Source organism: Dendronephthya gigantea, unplaced genomic scaffold, assembly GCF_004324835.1.
Source record: "Dendronephthya gigantea isolate DGI-Jeju-01 unplaced genomic scaffold, DenGig_1.0 000028F, whole genome shotgun sequence".
Classification (NCBI taxonomy): Eukaryota; Metazoa; Cnidaria; class Anthozoa; order Malacalcyonacea; family Nephtheidae; genus Dendronephthya; species Dendronephthya gigantea.
This window is the reverse complement of record NW_021163038.1, coordinates 2,089,894-2,114,036: the sequence shown is the minus strand read 5'-3', so window position 1 is coordinate 2,114,036 and position 24,143 is coordinate 2,089,894. Positions and strand designations below refer to the sequence as shown.

The 24,143-nt window shown below is 35.7% G+C and overlaps 2 protein-coding genes across 3 annotated transcripts; both read left to right on the top strand.

Annotated features, from left to right (window-relative positions):
* Window positions 1–1,295: 1,295 nt before the first annotated feature.
* Window positions 1,296–16,708, top strand: LOC114523822. Its single transcript, XM_028544856.1, has 13 exons — window positions 1,296–1,354; window positions 3,477–4,439; window positions 4,779–5,223; window positions 6,997–7,093; window positions 9,247–9,460; window positions 9,542–9,861; window positions 10,264–10,413; window positions 10,577–10,902; window positions 11,174–11,587; window positions 11,897–12,634; window positions 12,803–13,082; window positions 13,634–14,037; window positions 14,756–16,708. The coding sequence occupies exons 2-13, from the start codon at window positions 3,530–3,532 to the stop codon at window positions 15,921–15,923; spliced, it is 5,466 nt and encodes a 1,821-aa protein (XP_028400657.1). The 5' UTR covers window positions 1,296–1,354; window positions 3,477–3,529; the 3' UTR covers window positions 15,924–16,708.
* A 1,419-nt stretch (window positions 16,709–18,127) lies between these two features.
* Window positions 18,128–23,991, top strand: LOC114523797. 2 transcript variants are annotated; one of them, XM_028544829.1, is made up of 10 exons: window positions 18,128–18,190; window positions 20,042–20,245; window positions 20,501–20,584; window positions 20,740–20,964; window positions 21,089–21,302; window positions 21,399–21,718; window positions 21,919–22,068; window positions 22,235–22,572; window positions 22,760–23,154; window positions 23,909–23,991. In XM_028544829.1, the coding sequence occupies exons 2-10, from the start codon at window positions 20,087–20,089 to the stop codon at window positions 23,911–23,913; spliced, it is 1,890 nt and encodes a 629-aa protein (XP_028400630.1). In that variant the 5' UTR covers window positions 18,128–18,190; window positions 20,042–20,086; the 3' UTR covers window positions 23,914–23,991. The 2 variants fall into 2 exon arrangements, with proteins under 2 accessions (XP_028400630.1, XP_028400632.1); XM_028544831.1 differs by lacking the exon at window positions 18,128–18,190 and adding an exon at window positions 18,981–19,062.
* The last annotated feature ends 152 nt before the right edge of the window (window positions 23,992–24,143 follow it).

Sequence of the window (24,143 nt, the reverse complement as noted above, 5' to 3'; positions counted from 1 at the left end):
TGCATGTCCCTTCGATTATAATTAGGCTTATTATATCTCTAGAACTATTTTGAAGTTCAATTGGCTGTTTGAAATACAATGTTTTATTTCAAATCTATATTATATTGTAGTCTTTGATGTCTCGTTAAAATTTTTGTCTGCATTCTTTAAAATAAGGCATTCAGAGCAAAATTATTACAAACCGCATATGTGGTATTTCTCCCCTGCTGTTAGGTTAAAATTTCGTGTCATTCCAGGTGTTTTTCCTTCCCAAACTCGTTCCCAGGGTATTCGCTCTGCCTTCACGTGAGCAAAGTAGCCTGGTACGGCTTGTTGATGTATTACGCAGATTTTGGGCAAAAACGAATAATGGTAATTGTGGTCGAAGGACGAAAGCATGCAAGCGTTGAAAATTACGTCCTAAAAGATCTCGACGAAGCGCTTTAAAAATTTCACGATTTTATCATGCTAATAATAAACAAATTATTCATCCGAGTTCAAAACACCGTGATAGCGACATATATATAGATAGAGATTACTTTATAGCCTAGTTGGCAAGTGCGTACGAATTTAATTTTTAAGACTCACCAGAGTGCATCACTGCATGGCTGATCCAGGGTACGTCAGAATAAATTACCACAGCTCAAACTTGCAATCAGATTGGTAGATTTTAACGTTCAAATATTCTTTAGAGTTTAGAAATTAATAACCAATAGTATTGTTACACAACTGCAGTTGTTTGTTGTTATATAAGCGTTGTTGTTATATAATTGTCTCGCAATCACGTTACATATAATGTCGAATAACATCCTGCATCTAGATTCTCGACATTTTCGTTTGGAATACTTTTTTTTTACTTGTTCTTTCTTATGCATCAGAAATAACAGACGACGAAAAATGTCATTGACAAGAAAATAATTAAGTTTCACATTTCGTCTGGTGAATCAATCACTACGGTTTTAAACAGTCCAAGGCTATATCAAATTAAATTCAATTTTTAGAGTTTTTAACATCTTTAGTGATTTTCAAGAAATCGATTGTATATTTCACGAAAACCATAGGCAACACTCAACTGTATATAACAACCTGTGCCCTAAGAAACAAACCTGCAACCCCCCCAAAAGATAGCGTTTGCAAGAGTATTCCGCTGTGAATAACACGAGGGATGCTTGAGTGGATCTATGGCATTTAAAAGTGGCGTCCAGCTGGGCTGTAAAAGTCAAACTTGAATACTATAATTTAGCTCACAGAACTATTTAGCTCATACAAATATTAATGTATCAAATACAACAAAATATATATACGCTCACCATGCGAATATAAACAGCAAGTGAACCAGCAGACAGATAGCATTGGTTGGCGTTATATTAAGTCCGTAAGTACAACCATACATTACAATTCAAGGTTGAATGTTACGGCTATGTTTTAATATATGCATTATATATCCGTGGCAGCATCTTTTAACAAATCCGCATCAAATATGGTATAACGACCACCTAAAACGTACCGTAACATTTCTCGACTCAAATCTCTCGACGAGGGTTTTTATTTGAAACGACGAGAAGTGTTTTTGTCGGTTTTAGGCAGTTATTATTCCACCTTTGATGTGAAGTAACCGGCTATGATTTGAAAATCAACGAAGTTTGACAGACTTTAATCATGTCGAGTAATCCGTCTGACTGGACGGGCTTGTGTGAAAGGAACGAAGAACGAACTTTCCAGATAGTTAGACTGAGTTTGTGTTAGTAAAGGTATAAACTGTTTGGTTACACGCATTAACACAGACGAATTATCACAGAAATCATATTTCTTTCTAGACATGCATGATCCGGTTTAAATTCTGTATAGTATAATTAAACTGGCTACTGACTTCACGATATTTAAAAAATTGACTTCGATAAATCTATATACACTCAAACACGAAAAAGATATCAATAAATATAAATAGCAAATATTACGTTTAAATTACAAGGAGTCCAGCCTTATATATAGTCTTACAGTGTTTATATACGCCGCTATATAAAAATATATATATATATATATATTTATATATATATATATATATATATATATATATATATATATATATATATATATATATATATATACAGTGGTTATCAAAAAGGTTGTCCCTATTAATATATATACAAATATATAAATATCAATCACGTGAGCATTAAACATTGTTTATTCCGCTCATTTTTGTCTTGTTTCTTTATAATTATCAATATTGTTAACCTTACTATCATATTTATGAAATTTTTAATAAAGATTTTCACGGATTTCCCATAAAATTAACGTATGCAGTAAAATCACGTGACTGATATTTACGTATTTATATATATTTCAATATGACAACCTTTTTGATAACGACTGTATATTATACTATATATATATATATATATTATAATATATATATATATATTATATATATAATATATATTATATATATATATATATATATATATATATATATATATACATAGAGCCGCTGTAATGTTGTCCAAATCAAGTATATCAATATACCTACGGTATCAGTATACCAATATATATATATATATATAAAGCTTCAAATCATTAAAATCAAAAAGTAAAACATCATTTGAGAAGAAAAAAAATATATATTACGTTTCGGGGCACAGCCCCTTCGTCAGAAACGATATAAGATCCTCTCCATGTCATTAAATACCATAGCCTAAGATTGCATTTTACAGCAATTAATCATCCTTGACAATAAACTAATACTCCTCCCTTAAATTTAAACCCCTTGGAATATAAGTATTCAATTTCTCAATCCAAAAACTTTCCCTTTCAGTGGGTTTATTAACATCAGTGACCTCAATAATTTGCACTAAAAAATCACTAAACCCTGAAAAAAATGTTCTGCCTCAAAAAAATGTTCATACAAATGCTGTCCACAAATACCCCTTTGTCCTTTAGCAAATCTATTAATCGAACTCTTATGGTTATTAAACCTTAACCTAAATGACGTCACTGTGTTGCCCACGTATTGTTTACTACAAGTTTTGCAAGTTATATATGTATATGTATATGTATATTAATATATATATATATATATATATATATAAATATATATATATACATATATAATATAATAATAATATATATATATATATATATTAATATATATATATATATATATATATATTACATATATATTCTATAAGATGCCGTGTTTTATTGACGAATCCGCCATTTTGAGAAGCAATAATAGCACATGTACGATTATTCATCATAATAACACATGAGCGATTATCATGTTTGATCCACCGACTTGGAATCGGGAAGAGGGATAAAAAACTTTTCCAAAAAAACAGTTTTCTATTATATAATAAAAAGAGTAATATAAATCGATATCATTCTCAACACTCGAATAAATTCCATATTTCCGCGCATCCATGAATTGTTCCCTATATATGATTAAATCCTGTTTGAGGTTTTTTAGTTCTAGCAACAATGTTTTCTTTTTGCTGAAGGTATAAAAGAATTTACTTCCTTCCTTTGTTACATCCTACGATACAGCATCTAAATGGCAGCAAAAGCTTTTTCAAAGGAAGAATTGAATTTCTTTAAATTTGCATCCATCGTCCTCGATGAATTTCCAAAAATGTTACGTTCGACATTTGTGACACTGTGGAACACTAAGATTGCACCATTGCCAGGATACCACGAGTGGGACGACACACCCGAAGTACGACAACTTTTTTTGGCACGCGAAGGGGGTACACCAAAAATACCAGTCAGTGATTCGTTCGAGAAATGGGATTGTACAGCGTTGTTTCAAGCAACTATTTACTCGAAGAGCTTTGGAGTCTTCATGACTTCACCGACCACCAAAAAGACGCCAACCATCAAGACACTCAGTGATCAATATATAAAGGGGAAGAAACCCAGACCTTTTCATCTCTCCTCGATTAGTGCTACAAAAAACCATGATGAAACGATAGCTTTAGCAATCGACCAAGTTCGCTTGCTTAGAAACACTTTATGTCACTTGTCCGGGTCCAGAGTAACAAAAGATGATTTCGATAACTATGTTCGACTCGCTAAGGACGCTTTTGATGCAGTTAAATTCTCAACATCTCAAATTGATAATATTGCAATTCTTGAAGAGGAAGACTTTCCAACTGACAAATTTAATCAGTTGAGTAAAAAAATTGCGGCTGATCTTCAGGGAAGTAACAAGTTTCTTCAAGAAAAATTAGAAACGATTATAACAACGCATGTTGATGAAAGCAAAGTCTTTCAAGAATCTGTTTTACAAAGACTTGATAAGATGCAAAGAATACCAAGAACCAGGATAGTAAAAAGAAGTAAGACAGGTATTTATAACATTATATATTCATATATCTTGCAAATGCTGCAATTTCATTGGCTAAAACTTGATAAGGTGGAGGAGAATACTAAGGACCAGGATAGTAAGAAAGATAATAAGACAGGTATCAAAACATTTTCAAAATTTCTCCAACTGCTGTTTGTATATCGTTATAATAACACTTATATTCTAGTGACTCACTAATATTCCCCTTTGTGACATTAAATTTCCTATTACATATTTTTAACCTTCGTCACACCATTTCATTACACTTACATGCCGGCGACTTGTCCTAATCTATTCTGCGTTTTTCAAATCTATCATTAGTTTTTTAAAATTCCACAGTATACATAGTAATATTTCTAAATTTAATACACAGTGGGCTAAATTTTGTATACAATTTATACAAATACTTGAAATATTAATTCAACGACTGCTTTTAATCCAATATTTTCATTGACAGTAACTGGGCAGGAGAAACTTTTGGCGATTAATGCCCTGTGTTCCGGATCGAGCAGTGACGGAGGTGATTTTGTATTCCGTGTTACCGCCAAGCATGTGAAAGTAATTACGGATATGAACATCATCGCTGATGTTACTCTTGGTGAACTTATCGATACAATGGAGATAATTAACCCAGCGGTTTTCCAGAAAGCTACGAAGAGAAGTTTTGGTGATGAACGAGATGACCAAGAATTTAAAAAGTTTAAAAAAGGAAGTCTTCTTGTACCACTGCACTGTTTTACAGATGAAGGGTTTCTCGAGGTTTTGGATGATTTTAAATCTGGAAGACTAAAAGAGCGTTTGCTGAAGGAATTTTCGCTGATTGGAGTCACAGTGGAAGGAATGGAGATTGAGATAGTGAATATGGATGAAGTAAATAAAACGGAAGAAGCTATAATGAAAAGGTATTTGTGTGCATGTGTCATGTATTGAAGCTTGTGGTCCAATTACTGTTTCTTAGAGCGTTTTGATATATGGGTGACGTTTCATGAAAAGCTTGCACGTTAAGTGAAATGAGAAGCGAAATGCGTTTATTTGAATAGCCGTAAAACTGTCGAGATATTTATTTACGTTTGTGAAACATGTATTTCCTACAACAGATTTGTTCTTTCATGCAAAAAACCCTTAATATACAAGGATAGTTCGAACAGTGTTACGAATTACTATAAAAAAAAATGTCCCAAATGTAAAATTTCCGTTTTTCAGGATATTTTGCAGAATTGGCAAATTTTGTGTTCCTAGAGATAGTTAAGACTTATCTGGTATACCTAGGCCAAGTTTGGTTTTTCATTAACAAAATTATGTTACCGGGGACGTGGTTCCTTTCCACTGATATTGAGAGGGCTTGCGCGCGAAAATGTGAAGCTGAAATTGAGATATTACTTAGCTGTCTAAAAGTAGGAAAGCTTTTTAATAAACTGTCAAAGTTTCAGGAAAAATAATGCAAACTGGGAGCAACGCGCGACCCCTGAAAGTGACAAATATTTCATTGCGCGCAGTGGATTAAATGCATGGTTGATTTTAGCGTGACCGATCTCATGCAAGGCTGGGCAAATGAATAAATTAAAGCGAGAAACTGAACAAGAAGACGAAGCGATTTAATAACAAGATTTTTATTCTTGATGTTAATCCTCAACATTTCCACCATTTCTTCCTAAGCAAACTGCGGCTCGTCTGAGCATGGTAAACACTGAACGGCGAACCACATTTGTCTGTCCTGCCTCCTATTATCCATTTCGTTCGAAATTCTTTCTTACAAATCGCCTACTCTACCACCGGCAAATCTAGGCGAATGGACAGACAAATGGTTCGCTGTTCAGTGTTTAGTATGCTCAGACAAGCCGCAGTTTGCTTAGAATGAAATGGTGGACATGCTGAGGATTAACATCACCAATAAATCGCTTTGTTTTTGTGTTCAGTTTCTCACTTTAATTTATTCATTTGCCCAGCCTTACATGATATCGGTCACGCTAAAATCAACGATGCATTTAATCCACTGCGCGCAGTGAAATATTCGGCACCTTTAGGGGTCACGCGTTGCTCCCAGTTTGCATTATTTTTCCTGAAACTTTGACAGTTTATTAAAAAGCTTTCCTACTTTTAGACAGCTAAATAATATCGCGCGCAAGCCCTCTCAATATCAGTGGAAAGGAACCACCCCCCCCCCGGTAACGTAATTTGTTAATGAAAAACCAAACTTGGCCTAGGATACCAGATAAGTCTTAACTATCTCTAGGAACACAAAAATTTGCCAAATTCTGCAAAATATCCTGAAAAACGGAAATTTTACATTTGGGACATTTTTTTTGATACACCCTGTAGTATTGAACTTGTGAAATATACGTTGTAACAATCTAAAACAATAGAAAAAAGTTTGTTAACTGCTTTGAGGGTGGTTGTTAAGCAGAATAAATTACTACAACTCAAAATCGGAATCGCATTGGTAGATTTTAATGTCAAAATATTCTTTTCAAATCAATAACGAATAGCGTTGTTATTAAGGTGTTTTGAATTTAAAATTAAGCTGTGTAATTTATTCTGTCCACCCCTAGATCCGCCACTGATGGTTTTGGTGCTGGTTTGTTCTTAAGGGGGGGAGGGGTTCCGGGGTTCTTTAGGCTTCCTAGTTCCAATTAGGGCTCCTATAATTAATGAGCTATTTTATATTTTTTTAACAGAATCAAACAAGGCAAAGAAGTAAACGAAAAGCAAAGGCTAAAAGAAAAAGGATCAGTTGAAGGACCTTGCGATGATATCGTAATTTTTCCAACAAAGGTTTGTTTTATTTGAATCGCCGTAAAATTGTCAGGATATTTGTTTACGTTTGTAAAATATGTATTTTCTTTGTTCTTTCATGCAAAATACCACCATTAAAAATCATAATCGATTAATATTATCTATTACAAAATCCTTGTATATTCAATACAACACACTAATATTGCAGTTTCATATAAGCTATGAAACAAAACAACTATCACGTTGCAACTGCTTTCGTGTCGTCGAGGGGCCGGGAAGGCGTCGTAAGAATGACAAGCTCATCGTTATTGGTTACTTTAATGCGAGAGTTGGAAAGATGTGATCAGAAAGCATGGGGTTGGCAGCTATAACAGCAACGGTCTACTACTCCTCCAGATCTGTGCAGAGCATGACTTTCTGATCACAAACACCACCTTCCCTTACCCGTAAAAAAACAACATGGATGCACCCGCGCTCAAAGCACTGGCATCGCTTCGACTATGTCATCGTCAGGACGAGGGACAGGCAGGATGTACGAGTCACGAAGGCTATGTGTGGCGCAGAGTGCTTGACAGCCATCACCTCACCGTCTCCAAGCTCAGGCTTCACGTCCAGCCCAAGAGACGACCTACTACCTCCGGCGCTTCCCCACTACTCAGTGCAGATGGATCAACACTGATGAAAGACAAGAGAAAATCCTCGAGAGTTGGGCCGAAAACTTCGACAGGGTACTGAGCCACCCGTCCACCATGAACAATGAAGCCATTGATCGGCTACTTCAGGTTCTGTTCAGATGCTAGACGCCATACCCACTCTGGAAGGGACTAAGAAAGCCATACGTTTGCTACCTAGTGGCAAAGAACCTCGCTCAGATGCCATCCCAGCCGAAGTCTATAAAGAGGGCGGTTTGCCACTAGCGAACTAACTCTTCCAGCTTATATGGCAGGCCCACAAGACTTCAAAGATGCTTCCATCATGCATGTAAACAATTAACGCAAGGGAGATCGTCAGGCATGTGGTAACCATCGTGGAATCTGAGTTCTGCTTAACCGTCTTATCGCCTACCTTGAGCAAGGTCTTCCACCAGAAAGCTAGTGTGGCTTCCGGAAAGAACGCGGGACTAACGACATGGTGCTTGCTGCTAGATAGCCTCAGGAACAGGGCACCAACCTGTACTCCCCCAGTGTCGATCTAACCAAGGCCTTTGACACTGTTAGTTCAGATGGTCTTTGGAGAATCTTTGCGAAGTACGGATGCCCCAGAAAGTTCATCGCCATCGTTCGACAATTCCACGATGGAATCCTTGCAAATTTCGTGTGCGTCTATATATATATATATATATATATATATATATATATATATATATATATATATATATATATATATATATATATATATATATATATATATATATATATATATATATAGGCTTATTGCAGAAGTGGGCCAATTCGTAAGGTAGCAACTTTAGCATAGACTTTCGACGCACTCGAAATTGTCTGCGGCCTTCCCTCTAAGCCATATCTGAACATCGTTTAGATTACTGCAAGAATATTGCGTCTCCCCTTTATTAAAACTCGATGTCAAGTCAAGAACGGGGGAGCTGGTCCACAATTATAATTTAGTCTTTGAGATTGCAGAATTTCAATGTTTGAACTTCTATTGTAAGAAATTTAGCCCCTGCAGTTAATAAAAGCTAGTTTGTCTTGTTTGTAATGCACATGCATAAACGTTTAGAATAAAGCTAGAAACCTAGAAAGGTAGTCAAATGTATCGGAGAGTCATACTTCCCATGTGATTGAAAAATATTTTAGGCCCGGTTTGAAAAGACACCATGTAATCAGCCCCTCAATCTTTGTAATGTTCTCTGTATGGAATTTTAATACAATTCGCTAGAGCGCATAAAACAATCATCATAATAAAGAGAACTCAAAGCTTTTTTCAGTTATATCTGTTGTATAATATAAACATTTTCTACATGCATAATACACAGCGCAAAGATAATTATTGCCTGCATCTGTCTTTGTTTTTAAGATACTTAACTTTTAACAAATGTTTATTGTTTTCTCAATTTAAAAATATTATCTCATATTATCTCATGCATTTGGTAAAAAAAATCTGGTAAAAATCTGTTGTTTCCGAAACAAAATTTTCCTTTTACGACCCAACATATTTTCTAATATATTTCAAAGGGATTTAACGTGATAGCGAAGGCTAAAGAGGAGGATGAGATGAAAAGAAAGAATTTGGAGGAGTTTTATTTCGAGATTGAAGAGTGTGTCAGGCAATTGGATGTTTACACGATTCCGGTTCTAAACGTCTACTATGGCAATCGTAGTATTTTGAATGTTTTGGCAGAACAAAGGCGACGCTTAACGAACACAGAATATAACATTCTTATTGCAGGTATTGAAGGTTAAAGTGGTGGGGCAGGTTTTTCGCACCCTGATTAATGCTAACCGGCATTAATCTTTACTATTTTTTCAGGTGAAAGTAGCGCTGGAAAAAGTAGTTTAGTGAATCTTATTCTCGGAGAAGAGCTTCTTCCACATCACGCTCTGAATACCACCTCCACAATATGCGAAGTAAAATATGGGAAGGAACGAAAATTGATTGCTCACTATAACTACGATGAACGATCACGGAAGCGACGCATACCCACAATACAAGAGTTGAAAACAAAAGAAGAATGTGGCAAAAATTACTGCGATCAAATTGCTCCCTTCGTGCAAATGCAGTGCGACGAGCGAGAAAAGGGATCCCGATATACTAGAGTAGAAATCTTTTGGCCGCATGAATTACTTCAGGTGAATCTTTTCATTTTAAATTATCAAGTATGAATACTTAGAATATGAATGAATACTTGCGTTTGACAATTAGCGAAAAAATAGGGTTTCAAAATAGTGCATCCGTTCCACAACACATGAAGATATGGTTAGTGTTAAAAAAGTGTAAGATAATTAACATAGATAATATAGATTAGTAAGCGAATACAATTCGGGATTAATAGTACCACAAATCGTACATTTTTTGTAATGCAGTACAACTAATGAAATAAATCCTTCTCTCGACCAATCAATATACCTACAATATTTCACAGCACATTGAAAGACAATTTTGATTACTTGCTTTCAAAGTAATGTAGATACATTACGGTAATATATACGATAATTATATTACATAATTATCGTATATATTCTATACTTTAGGAAGGTGTTGTTATTATTGATAGTCCAGGCCTGGGTGAATCTGATGATATGGACGAAGTTCTGATGAAATATCTTTCGAATGCTCTTGTGTTTATCTATGTTCTTGACACTTCCCGTGCTGGAGGAGTACAAAAAGAGATCAAAGAAAAGGTAGAACCTATAAAAGATTTATTTCTTATATAATACCTACTATAATTGCTGAATTGAATTGATTAAAATTCAGTGCATATGACTTTTGAATTGAAACGACTAGTTGAAGTCGAAGACGTAGCATCGCTTAGACAGAACTGATATACATTCGTTATTATTGTAGCTAAGGACTATCTTAAAAAAGGTGAAGTCCTCCAGTGGCGGCCCTGAGACCCTTCAACATTTAGCCGAATGTTCCATTTTTATCTGCAATAAATGGGATCAAGTAGAAGAGGATGAAAGATCAGAAACGAAGAAACATGTCGTCGCAAAGTTAAGAGAGTGTTGGGAAGATTCAAATTTGAATCATCAAATGGTGTACATGTCAATAAAAGACGCCATCAAAGCACATGAATATGGCGGAGTCACAGAGGAGTTCAGCGATTTGCTCAAAAAAATAGAGACGCTGGTATTGAAGGCAAGGAATATCAGTCTATACAACCAATGGCAGTAAGTATTGCTAGAATTTAGCGATGGATTTCTGATAAGAAGCAATTTTTAGTAAGAAGCCATAGTATGAAGCAATTTTTTCTAATACTTTCGACGATTTTGTGCTGCCAGGCTCGGTATCTATTGACTAAAAAACAATGAGCAGCGTAGCCCACCTGAATGTAGGTTTTGCAATAGTATACCTTTATATGAAAAAGTTCCCAAGTTTGCAGTGCAGTGGAGATTTAATACCCTATTAGACATTTTTTTAAAAAAAACTATTTCCTTCCAGGTGGTTGTATACATTGCTGTGTAATATTCACAGAGTAGCGTATTTCTTCAACCAAGTAATACAATCATCTCACAAAACAACTCGTGAAAAGATGGAATTCATCAAAAAACGCATAGAAAAAATTGAAAAACAAGAGCAAGAGGTAAAACAGGACATGGCAGAAAGAGTGGAATATCAGACAAAAGTTCTCCTCGCCAAACTCGAAGAATATATACATTCGATGGATTTCAAAACGAAGTTCTGTTCTTGGGATAACTGTGCATTTCCACCGCATGGAATAACTTGGGAAGTAACAAAAAGCAATGTCAACATGGCAATTGATAACCGATTCAAAGAATTGCTTATTGAGTGGGAAAATGACCATCAAGTTTATGCTGAAATTCACAGGCAGCTTCTGGACGAATTCCGTACAAGGTTTGGCACATTGTGTGCATTTGAAATAAATTAAAGATGCATGTATATCATTAAAGTTTAAGTTATCCCCTTCAAAAACATGATTCCAAACGAGATTCTTCTTTTGTTAGTAAATCTTAATCATAGTAGGATATAAATCATTATAGTTGTAGTAGTTGTAGTTTTTCCGGTAAAGCAATGTTCGTCCTGATGTTCGTCTCAAACCGTTTCATATCGTTTGATCAAACTATTTTTATCTATATCTATCTATCTATATTTCTTAACTATTGTTGTTATTGAATGTTATCTATATAATAATCTTTTTGACAGGCTGAATCTTTTGGAAGAGGAACTTCAAGGTGTTGACAAGGCGATGCATAGTGTGGAAAGACAAGCTGATTATTTGAAGAATCAAAATAAAATTTCGACAACAACCAAAGTTATCTTCGGTGCAACGAGCCCTCTTTGGATTCCCTTTGGTGTGGCGGGGTTGGTGATTGGTATGCCTGTTTTGGGAGCAATGGCGGTAAAACGTGAAGTAAGTACAAGAAAGATGTTTGACAATTACCAAAACAATCCGCGCGACTATCTGGAAAAAGAATCTGAAAAATATCTGGAGCGACTGCCAAAAGAATACGTGTTACAATATGCCCAACGCCAGATGAAGAACACCAAAATGGTGCTATCAAAATATGGAGATCAAATTCCCATCCTGATCGAGGCTGATCGTAAACTGGTGACGCAATTAATTAATGATACCCGAAGTCAGGATGAAATATTAAAACTGTATGACCCAATTCAGAAGAAAAGTAGCGAGATGATAAATAGAATCCTACCCTGGGGAATCAAGGTTTGTCCAGAAACAATAAATGCCAGTGATCTTGAATGGAAACCAGACAAGAATTCGTTGATTGGAGAGGGAGAGAGTTCCAGAGTGTACAGAGGGAAGTTAAGTTGTCCCAGAACCAAATCGCAGACTTCTGAAATGGAAGTGGCAGTGAAAGTATTCGAATATCCATTTGATAATCCGAATTCAAAATTCTTTCTGTATGAAGAACTGAAGATCAGGTAGGTACTTGTTTACTTCTTACTTGTTTATGTTTTCACTCTGCAAACATATTGATTGAAACACTAACTGCTGTGCATGTTGGTACAAAAAATAGTTTGGAAATTATATATAAGAGCATTTGCCCACTTGTAAATCGCGAAATATCTAAGCCGTTTTTTTTAATCTAGGGATTTGCATCATGAAAACGTTCTCAAGTATTTTGGAGCAACCCGAATTAGTACTCCTCTTTCATCATACAAGTACAAATTCGTATTCGTAATGCAAGCAGGTCGACAAAACCTAAGAAGTGCCATTTTTCGTGACCGAAGTCTAACACCTGCAGAATCTGAAAACCCCAAACTAGCAAATGGCAAGTTCATTAAGAGGGCGATGGACATAGCAGCTGGTCTAAACTACATTCACGAGAGAGGACTCATCCACAGACATCTCAAGCTTGAAAATATTCTGGTTGGTACCTCATAACTTTTTTTAACTGACATGTAATACACGGAAGCGAGTACAAGAAAGCACAAGACACAAATTCTTTCAATCGAAATTTCGGAAAGACAGGACTCATCTTTAAAACTACCAACGTCGATGCATTCTCGGATCTAACATAGGGCGAAAGTCATATTTCAAAACGCATAACCTCATGCTCTGATTTTCGCTTATAGTATCATTACAAACACGATATTTGTGAAGCACGTAGTTTTTAGCAGAGGAATGAGAAGGCATGCAATGAGGCTCCCATAAAAGTTCATGTAACTCCGGCCACACTCGCAAACCAACCAACTGCACGAGTCCAGTAAATTCCAACTAACCGATTACAAAGCAAGAAATGGACTGATTTGACTCCCTTAAGGTGCAAATCAGCCTTGATAAGTCCTTGATTTAAAGATAAATTTGAATATTTTATCACCATTTTATCACGAAAAATCGTCCGACTTACTGGACCTAGATTCGCCTAAAATGATGACCGGATGGTAAAAAATTTCAAAGCATTAATCTTTCACCTACAGGAAGATGAGGATGGGACCGCGATGATATCTGATGTTGGAATTGCGGGACGATTTCTGGAAACAGAGAAAAGCATGCCTTATCTTGCGCCTGAAGTACTTGAAAACTTGACGAATCGCACAAAAAAAGCAGATATCTATAGTTATGGTATCATGTTGTGGGAGATGTGGTATGGCACCCAGGCGTTCACAGAACTCATGCCTATCGACAAGGTCAAATTCCGAGAAAAGATAGCAGATGGGTACCGTCCAAAGATCGACCAAATAACGATCAACATTCCAGAAATACATGCTGTCATGGTGAGATGTTGGGCCACTGAAGCAGAAGAAAGGCATTCTGCTAAAAAATGCTACGAGATATTTCAAGAAATGATTGAAAAAGAAGTCAGCGAAATGTTGGCAAAAGAGTAAGCAAAATGATAGGCTTGCGAGGTCTTTACGGAGAGATATCGGATATCGCATTTTTCGTTCATAACAACAGGCTCGACCTGTACCAAAAGACAGCGGTCCGATAATTCTCGGTAAAGACCTCGCACTCGGTTAATAAGAACCGAGATGAAATCATATTACACGGTTACGAAGATTTGAATTTTATGTTCGAAACAGAAACAGTGTTCCGTTTTATCTCGTATTTTTGCTTTGCTTTACCCCACAAGAGCTAACAACAGGCTCAGATTGTAGTGTTTTATGAGTTCTACGAGTGTTTTAGTTGCCAATGAAACACCACTCCAAATATAATGAAAATTTGACATGAAATGTCTACCGATAAAGCATAGTCTTCAGGCCATGTCAGAGCATTAATGTCGCGATTATACACTAATAATAAGAACTAATAACAAATTATTTTGCCTATACGCTTAATATGTTAGTTTATACAAAAAAATTATTTAAGTCTGTTTGGTTCATAAGTGATGTATAGGAGTTACCCAAACCAGTTTTTCACAAATATTAAACTAAACTTGGAGCATAAAAACTTACCCCTCCTCACCTCGCCGAAGGAGTGGTGAGGGATAAAACGTTGTATAATAGTTATATATAATGAAAATTGACTGTTCTTCTTTGAAGTTTTAATGAAAAATCAGATGTCATCAAGAAGTAAAACCTATATTTTGATTTCAATTCTAGCCGAGGATGTGTCGAAATGTTATGCACAGAACCATCTGAAGAAATACAGTTAACATCTCCACCACCAGAAAATACATCTCATCAGGAATTTGAACAGTCCGAAATCAACAGGGAAACTCTATTAAAAGCACTTGCGGATATTGAGAAAGAGATTGAAAAGTTAAATCAGGTCAATCTCGCAACACGAGTGAAAGACTTGCGAGCGCAGGTTAGTGTTGTCTTGGAAGTACACTCTAACGATATCAGACGCCTAAACGCTGAAATCGATAGTCTCAAAGAGCAAGTTGAAATGTTGAAAGCAAAAAATGACGAGTTAAATAATAAAAACGAGCAGCTCATGAATAAATTAGCGGTTGCCCAAACAACGTGGGAGTGGGAAGCACACTTAGCAAGATTTGTGATCGAACCCCGAACACGAATCTATTCAGTTGCCAGGTTTAAACAAATGCAACGGTACCTTAAAAGAGTAGGAACAACAGACAACCTTTGGAAAAAGATACAAGACCATTATGGTAAATGGACTAATGACCATTGGGAAAAAATCTATGATGTGAGATCGGAGAGAAATTGTATTGCACATCCGGATTTTCTCGAACTTGATCTCGTAGAATCTGAAATACTGAACATGCCACCAGACTTTCATGAACCCATGCGAGACATGTTGGCAATGCTAAAGACGACTGCCAGTCTGATGAAATTTGGAAGGCTAACAAAGTTCTTCACTAGAAACAACTTATTTCCGTCTGGAAAGGTAGGTAGTGAAGAATTGGAGCCGCAAGTACTGAAAGATATCACCTCGTGGGATCGTGAATTTGAACAAATTGATGGTCTCCAGAACATCGAGCACCAAGAAGCGAAAGGGTACTTAGCTAAGTACGTAAACCAACCTGAAAAAATCACGCAGTATTTTTCAATCGTTGACCTGATCAAGAGTGAAAACAAGAAACCATTGGGAAAACTGGCTTGGGAGTTCGAAACTCGTTATTCTTCGAGAATGACAAATGAAGAGAAGGAAGCATTGGCCGAATTGAAGAAGTTGGCCCCAGAAAATGAAAGAAAGGTGAGAATTTTGGATGCCACCATAGCAAAGTTGCACATACCCGACTTCTTGCCAAAGCATTTGTGGAAACATGGTTTAAAAATCGTTGACAAATATTCTAAATTGTAGAAATAAAAAAGGTCACGTTCATCACGTAGATCATTCACAAGAAACTTTCCTTTTTTGTGTATTTCAATAACTCGCACATAGTGAAAACTGTCTCGAGTAGTTAATTAAATGTTTATATATACAAAACTAATGTATGTCGTGGTAACAATTATACCGCTATTTAACGATGAAGAAACTTTAACATGTAAGATAACGAATGAATATAACGTAGGTGTTTGCACATTCGGGCACAGTGAAGAGAAACAATAGCATGTAGTCAAAAGACACAACAGTATTCTGAAATATTTAGAAGTAGAAAACATTTCTTGCAGGCACCTGAAGCCGTTTTAAAATCGATATAACTCTTATAATGAGACTTTTGTCGGTATAAATAAGCATTAAGCATTTTTTATGTCAAATAACATATGCATGTATTAAATATTCGTAGAGGTGCTCGAAGACCTCACGAATCGTACAAAAGCAGGAGATGTATATAGTTATGGTATAGTGTTGTGGAAGATGTGGTATGGCGCCCAGGCGTTCACAGAACTTATGCCTATCTAAAGAGTCCAATTCCGAGGAAAGCTGGTTGCAGGGGATCGTCCAAAAATAGATAGAAACAAAATCAACATTATAAGACTACTTGATGCCATGGTAGCATGCTGGGCTACTGAGGTTGAAAACAGATTGCCAATGAAAGTGTGCTATGATGCACTATCGGATGTGACAGAATGGATCCTGGAATGATGAATGTCGAAAGGCAGAAAGCATTTAAGCACATTTTACTGAAGAACACACAGCCCGCCATCAACATATATATATATATATATATAAATATATATATATATATATAATAATATATATAATATAATATATATATAATATAATATAATAAATAAATATATATAATATATATAATATATATATATATATATATATATATATATATATACAAGTAGATAAGCATAGAGGACACTGTTTTGGTATTTTTTATTGATATTAAGTGCACGCTTTAATTGAAATATAAAACGCAAACTTAATGAAGCACGAATAGTATACTGTCATAGTTAAAAGTATAGTATACTAGTATAGTTAAAAGTAGTTTTTCAAAAACACTCGCGATGTAGCAAATAAGTATCGATTATATTTACAGTGTAGTAGTGTGTGCATTTTTAAATATATCTAATCTTTTTTTCAACCCTTTTTCATATGTCATCTCTCCAGCAAGCTGCCTTTCTCTGATTATGCGTTGCAATAAGTTGTTATGCGAAATCCGTCATATATGTATAAACCGCGATTAGCATTTTTTTTCCGCACCAATTGTGATCGTCTTACAGCAATCATATTTTATGAAAACCGCGACCGGAATAACGAAAGTTATGGCAAAGCAAGAAAGTATTTTAGTCTCCAGTACCCGTTACTAATTCGCAAAACCTCGCTTCTATAAACGACTTAATGTATATCAAAGCGAGACTATTCAACTTCCCCCAAAATATCGAGAAAAAAATTAACTTTTCCGCACGTTTTAGTATGCAATCGATGACGTAGTTTTATGACACTCAAGAATTAATCAATTTAAGAATTTAAAACTCCACAAGTCATTAAATCATAACTTTTTTAAAGATTTTAAATTTTTCTTTGATTACTAAACATCCACCATATTGGATTACTGAGATGATAATGTAGTTGATCTTGTATAAAATTCAATAGTTATTTTCAAGTAATTACAGTAGGACATACGTAAATAATATCAAATATCATGAAAACAAAAAACGACCGATCACTTGCATGAGATCGTATAAAACAGCGTATTTCGAATTAATATAAACAATTAATATCCAATTTTGCCCAAAAAAACTGCGGCCGCTCGATTGTCATTATATACCCCGCTCGTGATCTTTATCAAGCGGCATCATCAAAAATGAAAATTAAAGCCTAGCAAACGAAACAATACAACTAAACGGTGGCCAATAAATTTTATATATAATTTGTCATGTCTTGTTTGAAATTAATTTTTAAATTACGCTTCCGCCTGCACGGTGTTTAAATCGCCACTGTGTCAAACGTCATACTTCAAATATTTGAGGTTTTGAAACTGCACAATGGGGGGCAAAATTATCACCACTCTTTAAATTGTGGCATATATAAAATCCTTAGAAATTACACTTGTTTCCAAGTATTGCATGACCTAATAGCTATTCATAGTATAAACATTGTCAATATGTGAAGGAACTCGAACAGCTAACATCGACAGTTCCCGTATATTTTTGATTGAGCCTTGTGGTCAGGTATGTTCGTCAACATCAACCTCAAAAGTTATGTATCCTTGTTCCAAATCCAGTATATGTAAGAAAGGGTAGGATATTCAAGCTGGCTGTAATATTAATCTATAATTATATAGCGTGTTGTGGTTCTGCTAGTCAGAGATTTAGATTTTGTATTAAACATTTTAGTCAACTCGAAAGACGACTATACATGCAACAACTCACATGTAGATCAGAGTTCCAGAATCGATATGATTTAATTTATAGAGCAACAAAGTGGTATGCGTTTTGTAATGAAAAGCACAAATACTACATGCTATAAGACAGGAAATGATGACATAAAATCGGGTCTTTTCTATAAATATTGCGTTTATAGTTCTCTGCATACGACTGCTACAGGGTCAGATTTGAAACTAGATACATTTTTAGTCATACTCTACGTACTAAAACTGATAACAGTTCGCGAACATGAATATATAGTAATAAATATCATAATATATACATCAGTTTGTGACAAAAGATGAAAGGGTGCTTTTATTTCCGTCAAACATGTCACTACACTTGTTTATCCGGTAGGGTTTGATTTACCAATCCGGAGAGATTTGTAATATCGATTCTAAATCGCTTCTTTTCTTGTAGTAATCGACATGTATGAAATTTCGACGTTATTCAACGTTTCAATATCCCATATTATTAGCTATATATATATATACATATATATGTGAACGTGCAAATACCTTTGCAAATTAGTGACTTTGGAAGTAAGGCGATAAGTATCTCATTAATTGTTCGTCGTTTTGCATTTGAATTTAATCGTGAAGAGAACGAGGAAGATAATATTTAAAGGACCAAAACAATCCGTAAAACACAGCTAGAGTTTTCACAGGAAAATAAAGGTGATTATTATTAGAATACAAACGGATACTAAAAATTTAATGCTATCGCTCAGAATACACAGACGTTCACAGCAAGAGACATGAACCACAACAATTGTATAATTACTTGCATATCACGCGATCATAATTTGATTCAATTTTCAAGTATTGTTAAAAACAAACACAAAAATTGTCTTTTATATAAAACTGAAACCCTGGTTTGGCGGTCAGGGGGTTCTTTATTAAGGCTGTCTGTAGATGATGACCGATAGTAATGTCGACAAGCATGGTAGACTTGAACAAAATAAAGAAACTTGAGTTTTTGTGGAAAAACTCCCCGCATTTTGTGAAACTTTATTACGCGATGAAGAAGAATAAGGGTGTAAGGGTCTTAATCTCGAGTGGGTATAGCATACACAACTCAAATTTTATAGACACTTCGTGAATTTGTTATCAGGAATGAAAACCATCCCACTAACAATAGCTTACATTACCCGCCTCGTTTTAAAGCTATTGTTTTGAGGGCACTCAAGCAAATTCGGGAAGTATTTATCAAGCCAGGAACAGATGAGAAAAATGTGTCAACTATCGGTCCTCCGGATCAAACTTGGGGCAATGCTCTTGCCCCTGAGCTACAGAAGTAACTGTTTTCCACTCGAAATAAGATCCTTAAATAATAATAAGGGCACTTTCCATGGTAAAAACGGCCAAACTGGTCCTGTTGAATTTCAATGCAAACATGCAGTTTACTGGTATTTTAGAATGCTTTAAAAACTCTGCATTTAAGTATGTATATATCGTTGTTTACATCTGCCTAGCACGGAAAATGAACACATTTCAGTTTATCTATTGTTTCAATCGACTCTTGAGAAGTACAAATTTCATCTATAGCCATAACTATTAGTTGGTATACACTTTCACTGTCTATAATCATAGTACGTTATTGTAAGGAATCGTATAATCGGAAGTGCATGGATTTGAATATCTCTTCATATCACAGGTTTGACGAAGCTTAAATATCTTTGCAAAGCGCAAAATTGACCGTATGTCTTCGCCAGAAAAGAAGGAGGATACAACTTGGCGTGAAAGGTTCTTAAGCTCTTCAAGTTACTTCGCCAAATCATCACCAGTATTAGAGAGAGTGCGCCGCACAAAATCAGATTGTTCAGCAACTCAAAAACCAAATACTGTTCCTGTTTACGAGGTAGATTAAGAGAAAATGCTATAACAACTTCCCATTTGCCATTTCCGATTTATAGCAAAAGAAAAAAAATATATAAAATATTTACGAAGTAATCCTCTAGCCGTTATCTTAGATCCAATTAATCATTGGCGTATAGGTATAGTCATACCATTGAAAATTAAATAAGGTAAAGCCGTGGGTGTTAATTGCATTCTTTAGGTTTGTTTGTTTGGTGAAAAAATTATTTGTGCTTCTTTAATAATTTCACTGGCTTAGGGTATTCCTGAGAATCCACAAACCTCAAGCGATCTCTATACCAAAGTGGTGATACCGGAGAAAGATACAAGTCATGAACCAAAGGTGATGCGACAGACATGTGGCTATAAACGTACCAAATAAATCAATTTTCTAACACTTATACCACAAACGTTTTATACACGAAGACCTTATATTGGATAAAAAGCATGAGTGGACAAGGCTAAGCAAAAGTACTGAGGTGAATTTTCCTTATTTAGGTATATGAAGAGCTTGGTACTTTCCAACATAGAAAGGCTCGGTGTATCAGCCCGAAAAAAAACGTAGACGATGTAAACGATATTTACGAAATGATGGAGTTATTTAAACTGCTTCATATTGAATATGATCCTCAAAAATTGGTCCTCTCAGAGATGAAAGAGACGGCAAAAAAGGAGATAGAAGAACAAAGTTCCGGCAGCGGAAAATATTCAAATGGGATAACGGTGAGTTTACACGAATTAGCATATGAACGCAACAGTCCACAATATATAAATTATATCGCATGAATCTTGTTTGGGATTATATCATTTCTACTATCATTCTAAACTTTTTCACTGCGTTTTAAAGGGATTTGAGGTCATTGCAAAGGCTAAAGCCGAAGATACGTTGAAAAGGGAAAAGCTGAGGGAATCGTATTTGGAGGTTGATGAGTGTGTCAAACAATTGGATCAGTATGCGATTGAGATTCTGGACGTCTTCTATGGCGATCGTGGGATTTTGAATGCTTTGGCAGAACAGAAAAAAAGCTTAACGAACACAGAGTACAACGTTCTTATTGCAGGTACCGAGCGTTATGCGTTGTGTGTATAAGCGTAAAGTCAATCTACTATACAGTTTACATTGAAACTATGCAATAAATTCTACTTGCATTCTTTAGGTGAAAGTAGTGCCGGGAAAAGTAGTTTATTGAATCTTATTCTTGGCGAAGAGCTTCTTGCACACCATGTCTTGAGTACAACCTCGACAATATGCGAACTGAGGTTTGGGGAGGAACGAAAACTGGTCGTTCATTATAAGTATAACGAAGAAACGAAGACACGTCCTTTGCCTGTAATATTTCCCTTGAAATCCCAGGAAGAATGCGGTAAAATTTTTTATGATCAAATCGCTCCCTTCGTGCAAATGGAGTCAAATCAGCGAGAAAAAGGCTCCAAATATTCTAGAGTAGAAATCTTTTGGCCGCATGAATTACTTAAGGTAAATGGTTATGGTGGTTAGTTCGTAAAATTGATAATTGGATGATATAGAAACATAAAAATTCTAGACGCGAGCAGACGAAATATACATTTTTGGAAATGTAGCTACTTTAGGGCATCACCAAAACGTAAATTTAGTCTGTTCGCGTCAGCAAACAGGTGAAATTTTTTAAGTTACTATTTTTACTTTCTATATTTTAGAAAGGAATTGTTATCATTGATAGTCCAGGCCTGGGTGAATCTGATGAAATGGATGAAGTTCTGATGAATTATCTTCCGAATGCTTTTGCATTTATCTATGTTCTTGACACTTCCCACGCTGGGGGAATACAAAAAGACTTGAAAGAAAAGGTAAAAGGATTTTCCAAATCTTGTGCTAAGAATAAGCATTTGGATAGGTTCCTATAGGCCACAACGCCTATGTATAAAAGCCATGTATTTGTTAAATTGAGGGGGCGTAGAAGATGGCGTGCATGCATAGTTTGTAGATGATCCATACATTCATTTGTTATTGTAGCTGATGAGCATCATACAAAAGGTGCAGAAGTCTCAGACTGAATGCAGTGTTGAAACGACGACCCTTCAACATTTAGCCGAATGCTCGCTTTTCATCGGCAAAAAATGGGATCAAGTAGAAGAAGATCAGAGATCAACGGTGAAGAAACATATCGTCACAAAGCTGTGCGAGTGTTGGGAGTGTTCAAATTTGAGTCATCAAATTGTGTATATGTCAATAAAAGACGCCATCAAAGTACAGGGATATGGTGGAGTCACACAGGAGTTCAACGATTTACTTCAAAAAATTAAGACGATGATATTGAAGGCAATAAATGTCAGACTATACAACCACTGGCTGTAAGTACATCACCAAATTTCTATCCTCATTTATTATAATGGTCCGAATAAACTCAATTGACATTTTCTCGATACCTAAATGAACTTAAAGGAAAATCAGGAAAAGCAGGAAAATTAATAATCACCTCGAAATTTATAATAAATTTGAATCTAGGCAATTCCTTTGAAGAGATTCATTTTCTTGCAGGTGGTTGTATACATTGCTGCACCATATTTATAGAGTAACATATTTCTTCAATCAAGAGGTTCAATCATTTCACAAGCAAACTCGTGAACGGATGGAATCAATCGAAAAACGGATGGAAACGATTGAAAAACAAGAGCAAGATGTAAAGAAGAACATGGAAGAAAGACTGAAATACCAGACCACAGTTCTCCAAGATACACTGAGGAAATACATTTGTTCGACAGAATTCAAAGCAAAGCTCTGCAGGTGGAACGATTGCGTACTTCCACCGTACGAAATAAATTGGGAAACAACAAAAAGCAACGTGGACAAGGCAATTGATTACCGATTTAAAGAATTACTCATCCAGTGGGAGAATGACAATCAAGTGTGCTTTTGCACGAATTTCGTACAAGGTTTGGCATTATATTGTGTGTAGGTGCATGTACAGTGGTCATTCGTGAAAATATTTTCCTCAAAAATAGTAGAGGCCTTATATTACGTCAACGACTTGTTGGCTCGAGGACGTTGTTGCCTCTGCTATATGCTTAATATCAGGAGATACCTTTCCCATTGCCAAAAAAATTACGTTTCATGAAGAACAACAACGCTGCTCCTATACCATTAGGACAACAAAACGTTAGGCGAATTTCCAACAGGCGGAATTTTTTGACAGCTTCTGCACGAATTTCGTACAAGGTTTGGCATTATATATTGCGTGTAGGTGCATGTAGAGTAGTCATTCGTGAAAATATTTTCCTCAAAAATAGTAGAGGCCTTATATTATTATACCGTCCCGATTGCCAAAAAAATTACGTTTCATGAAGAACAACAAAGCTGTTCCTATACCATTAGGACAACAAAACGTTAGGCGAATTTCCAACAGGCGGAATTTTTGACTGAACGAAATTTTTCACATGAGATTCATGAATTTTTCGTATGAAATGTCACATGGGAAGTCGACCGAAGTGGACCAAATCACAAGTAAAAAGAAAAATTTCGTTGATCGAAACATCCCGTCCAGTGGAAAACTGAACACTGAAAACAGGGAATATACAAATGGGCGGTTGTATGAACTTTAATGTAACCATTGATCTTTGGTTAAGTATTTTCACACCAAGTATACAGCTCAGTATAGGTAGAGAAGTTAACAACCTGTTCTTTTAAAAGGTTAAGTCTTTTGGAAGAGGAGCTTCAAGGCATCGACAAAGCGATGCATGATGTGGAAAGAAAAGCTGATTATGCAAAGAATAGAAGTAGATTTTCGACAAAAGCCAAAGTTCTCTTCGGAGCAACGAGCCCTCTTTGGATTCCGTTTGGTGTGGTCGGTTTGTTGATTGGTATGCCCGTTTTGGGAGCAATGGCAGTGAAACAGAAAGTTGATCATAACAACAGGTTGGATAAT

Bases quoted from the DNA above. Each gene is read 5' to 3' on its own strand.
- LOC114523822 (XM_028544856.1), top strand. From the start codon at position 3,530: ATGGCAGCAAAAGCTTTTTCAAAGGAAGAATTGAATTTCTTTAAATTT. The intron at 10,414-10,576 runs GTAGAACCTATA...TTATTATTGTAG, and splicing joins AAAAAGAGATCAAAGAAAAG to CTAAGGACTATCTTAAAAAA. The intron at 10,903-11,173 runs GTAAGTATTGCT...ATTTCCTTCCAG, and splicing joins AGTCTATACAACCAATGGCA to GTGGTTGTATACATTGCTGT.
- LOC114523797 (XM_028544829.1), top strand. From the start codon at position 20,087: ATGTCTTCGCCAGAAAAGAAGGAGGATACAACTTGGCGTGAAAGGTTC. The intron at 22,069-22,234 runs GTAAAAGGATTT...TTGTTATTGTAG, and splicing joins AAAAAGACTTGAAAGAAAAG to CTGATGAGCATCATACAAAA. The intron at 22,573-22,759 runs GTAAGTACATCA...ATTTTCTTGCAG, and splicing joins AGACTATACAACCACTGGCT to GTGGTTGTATACATTGCTGC.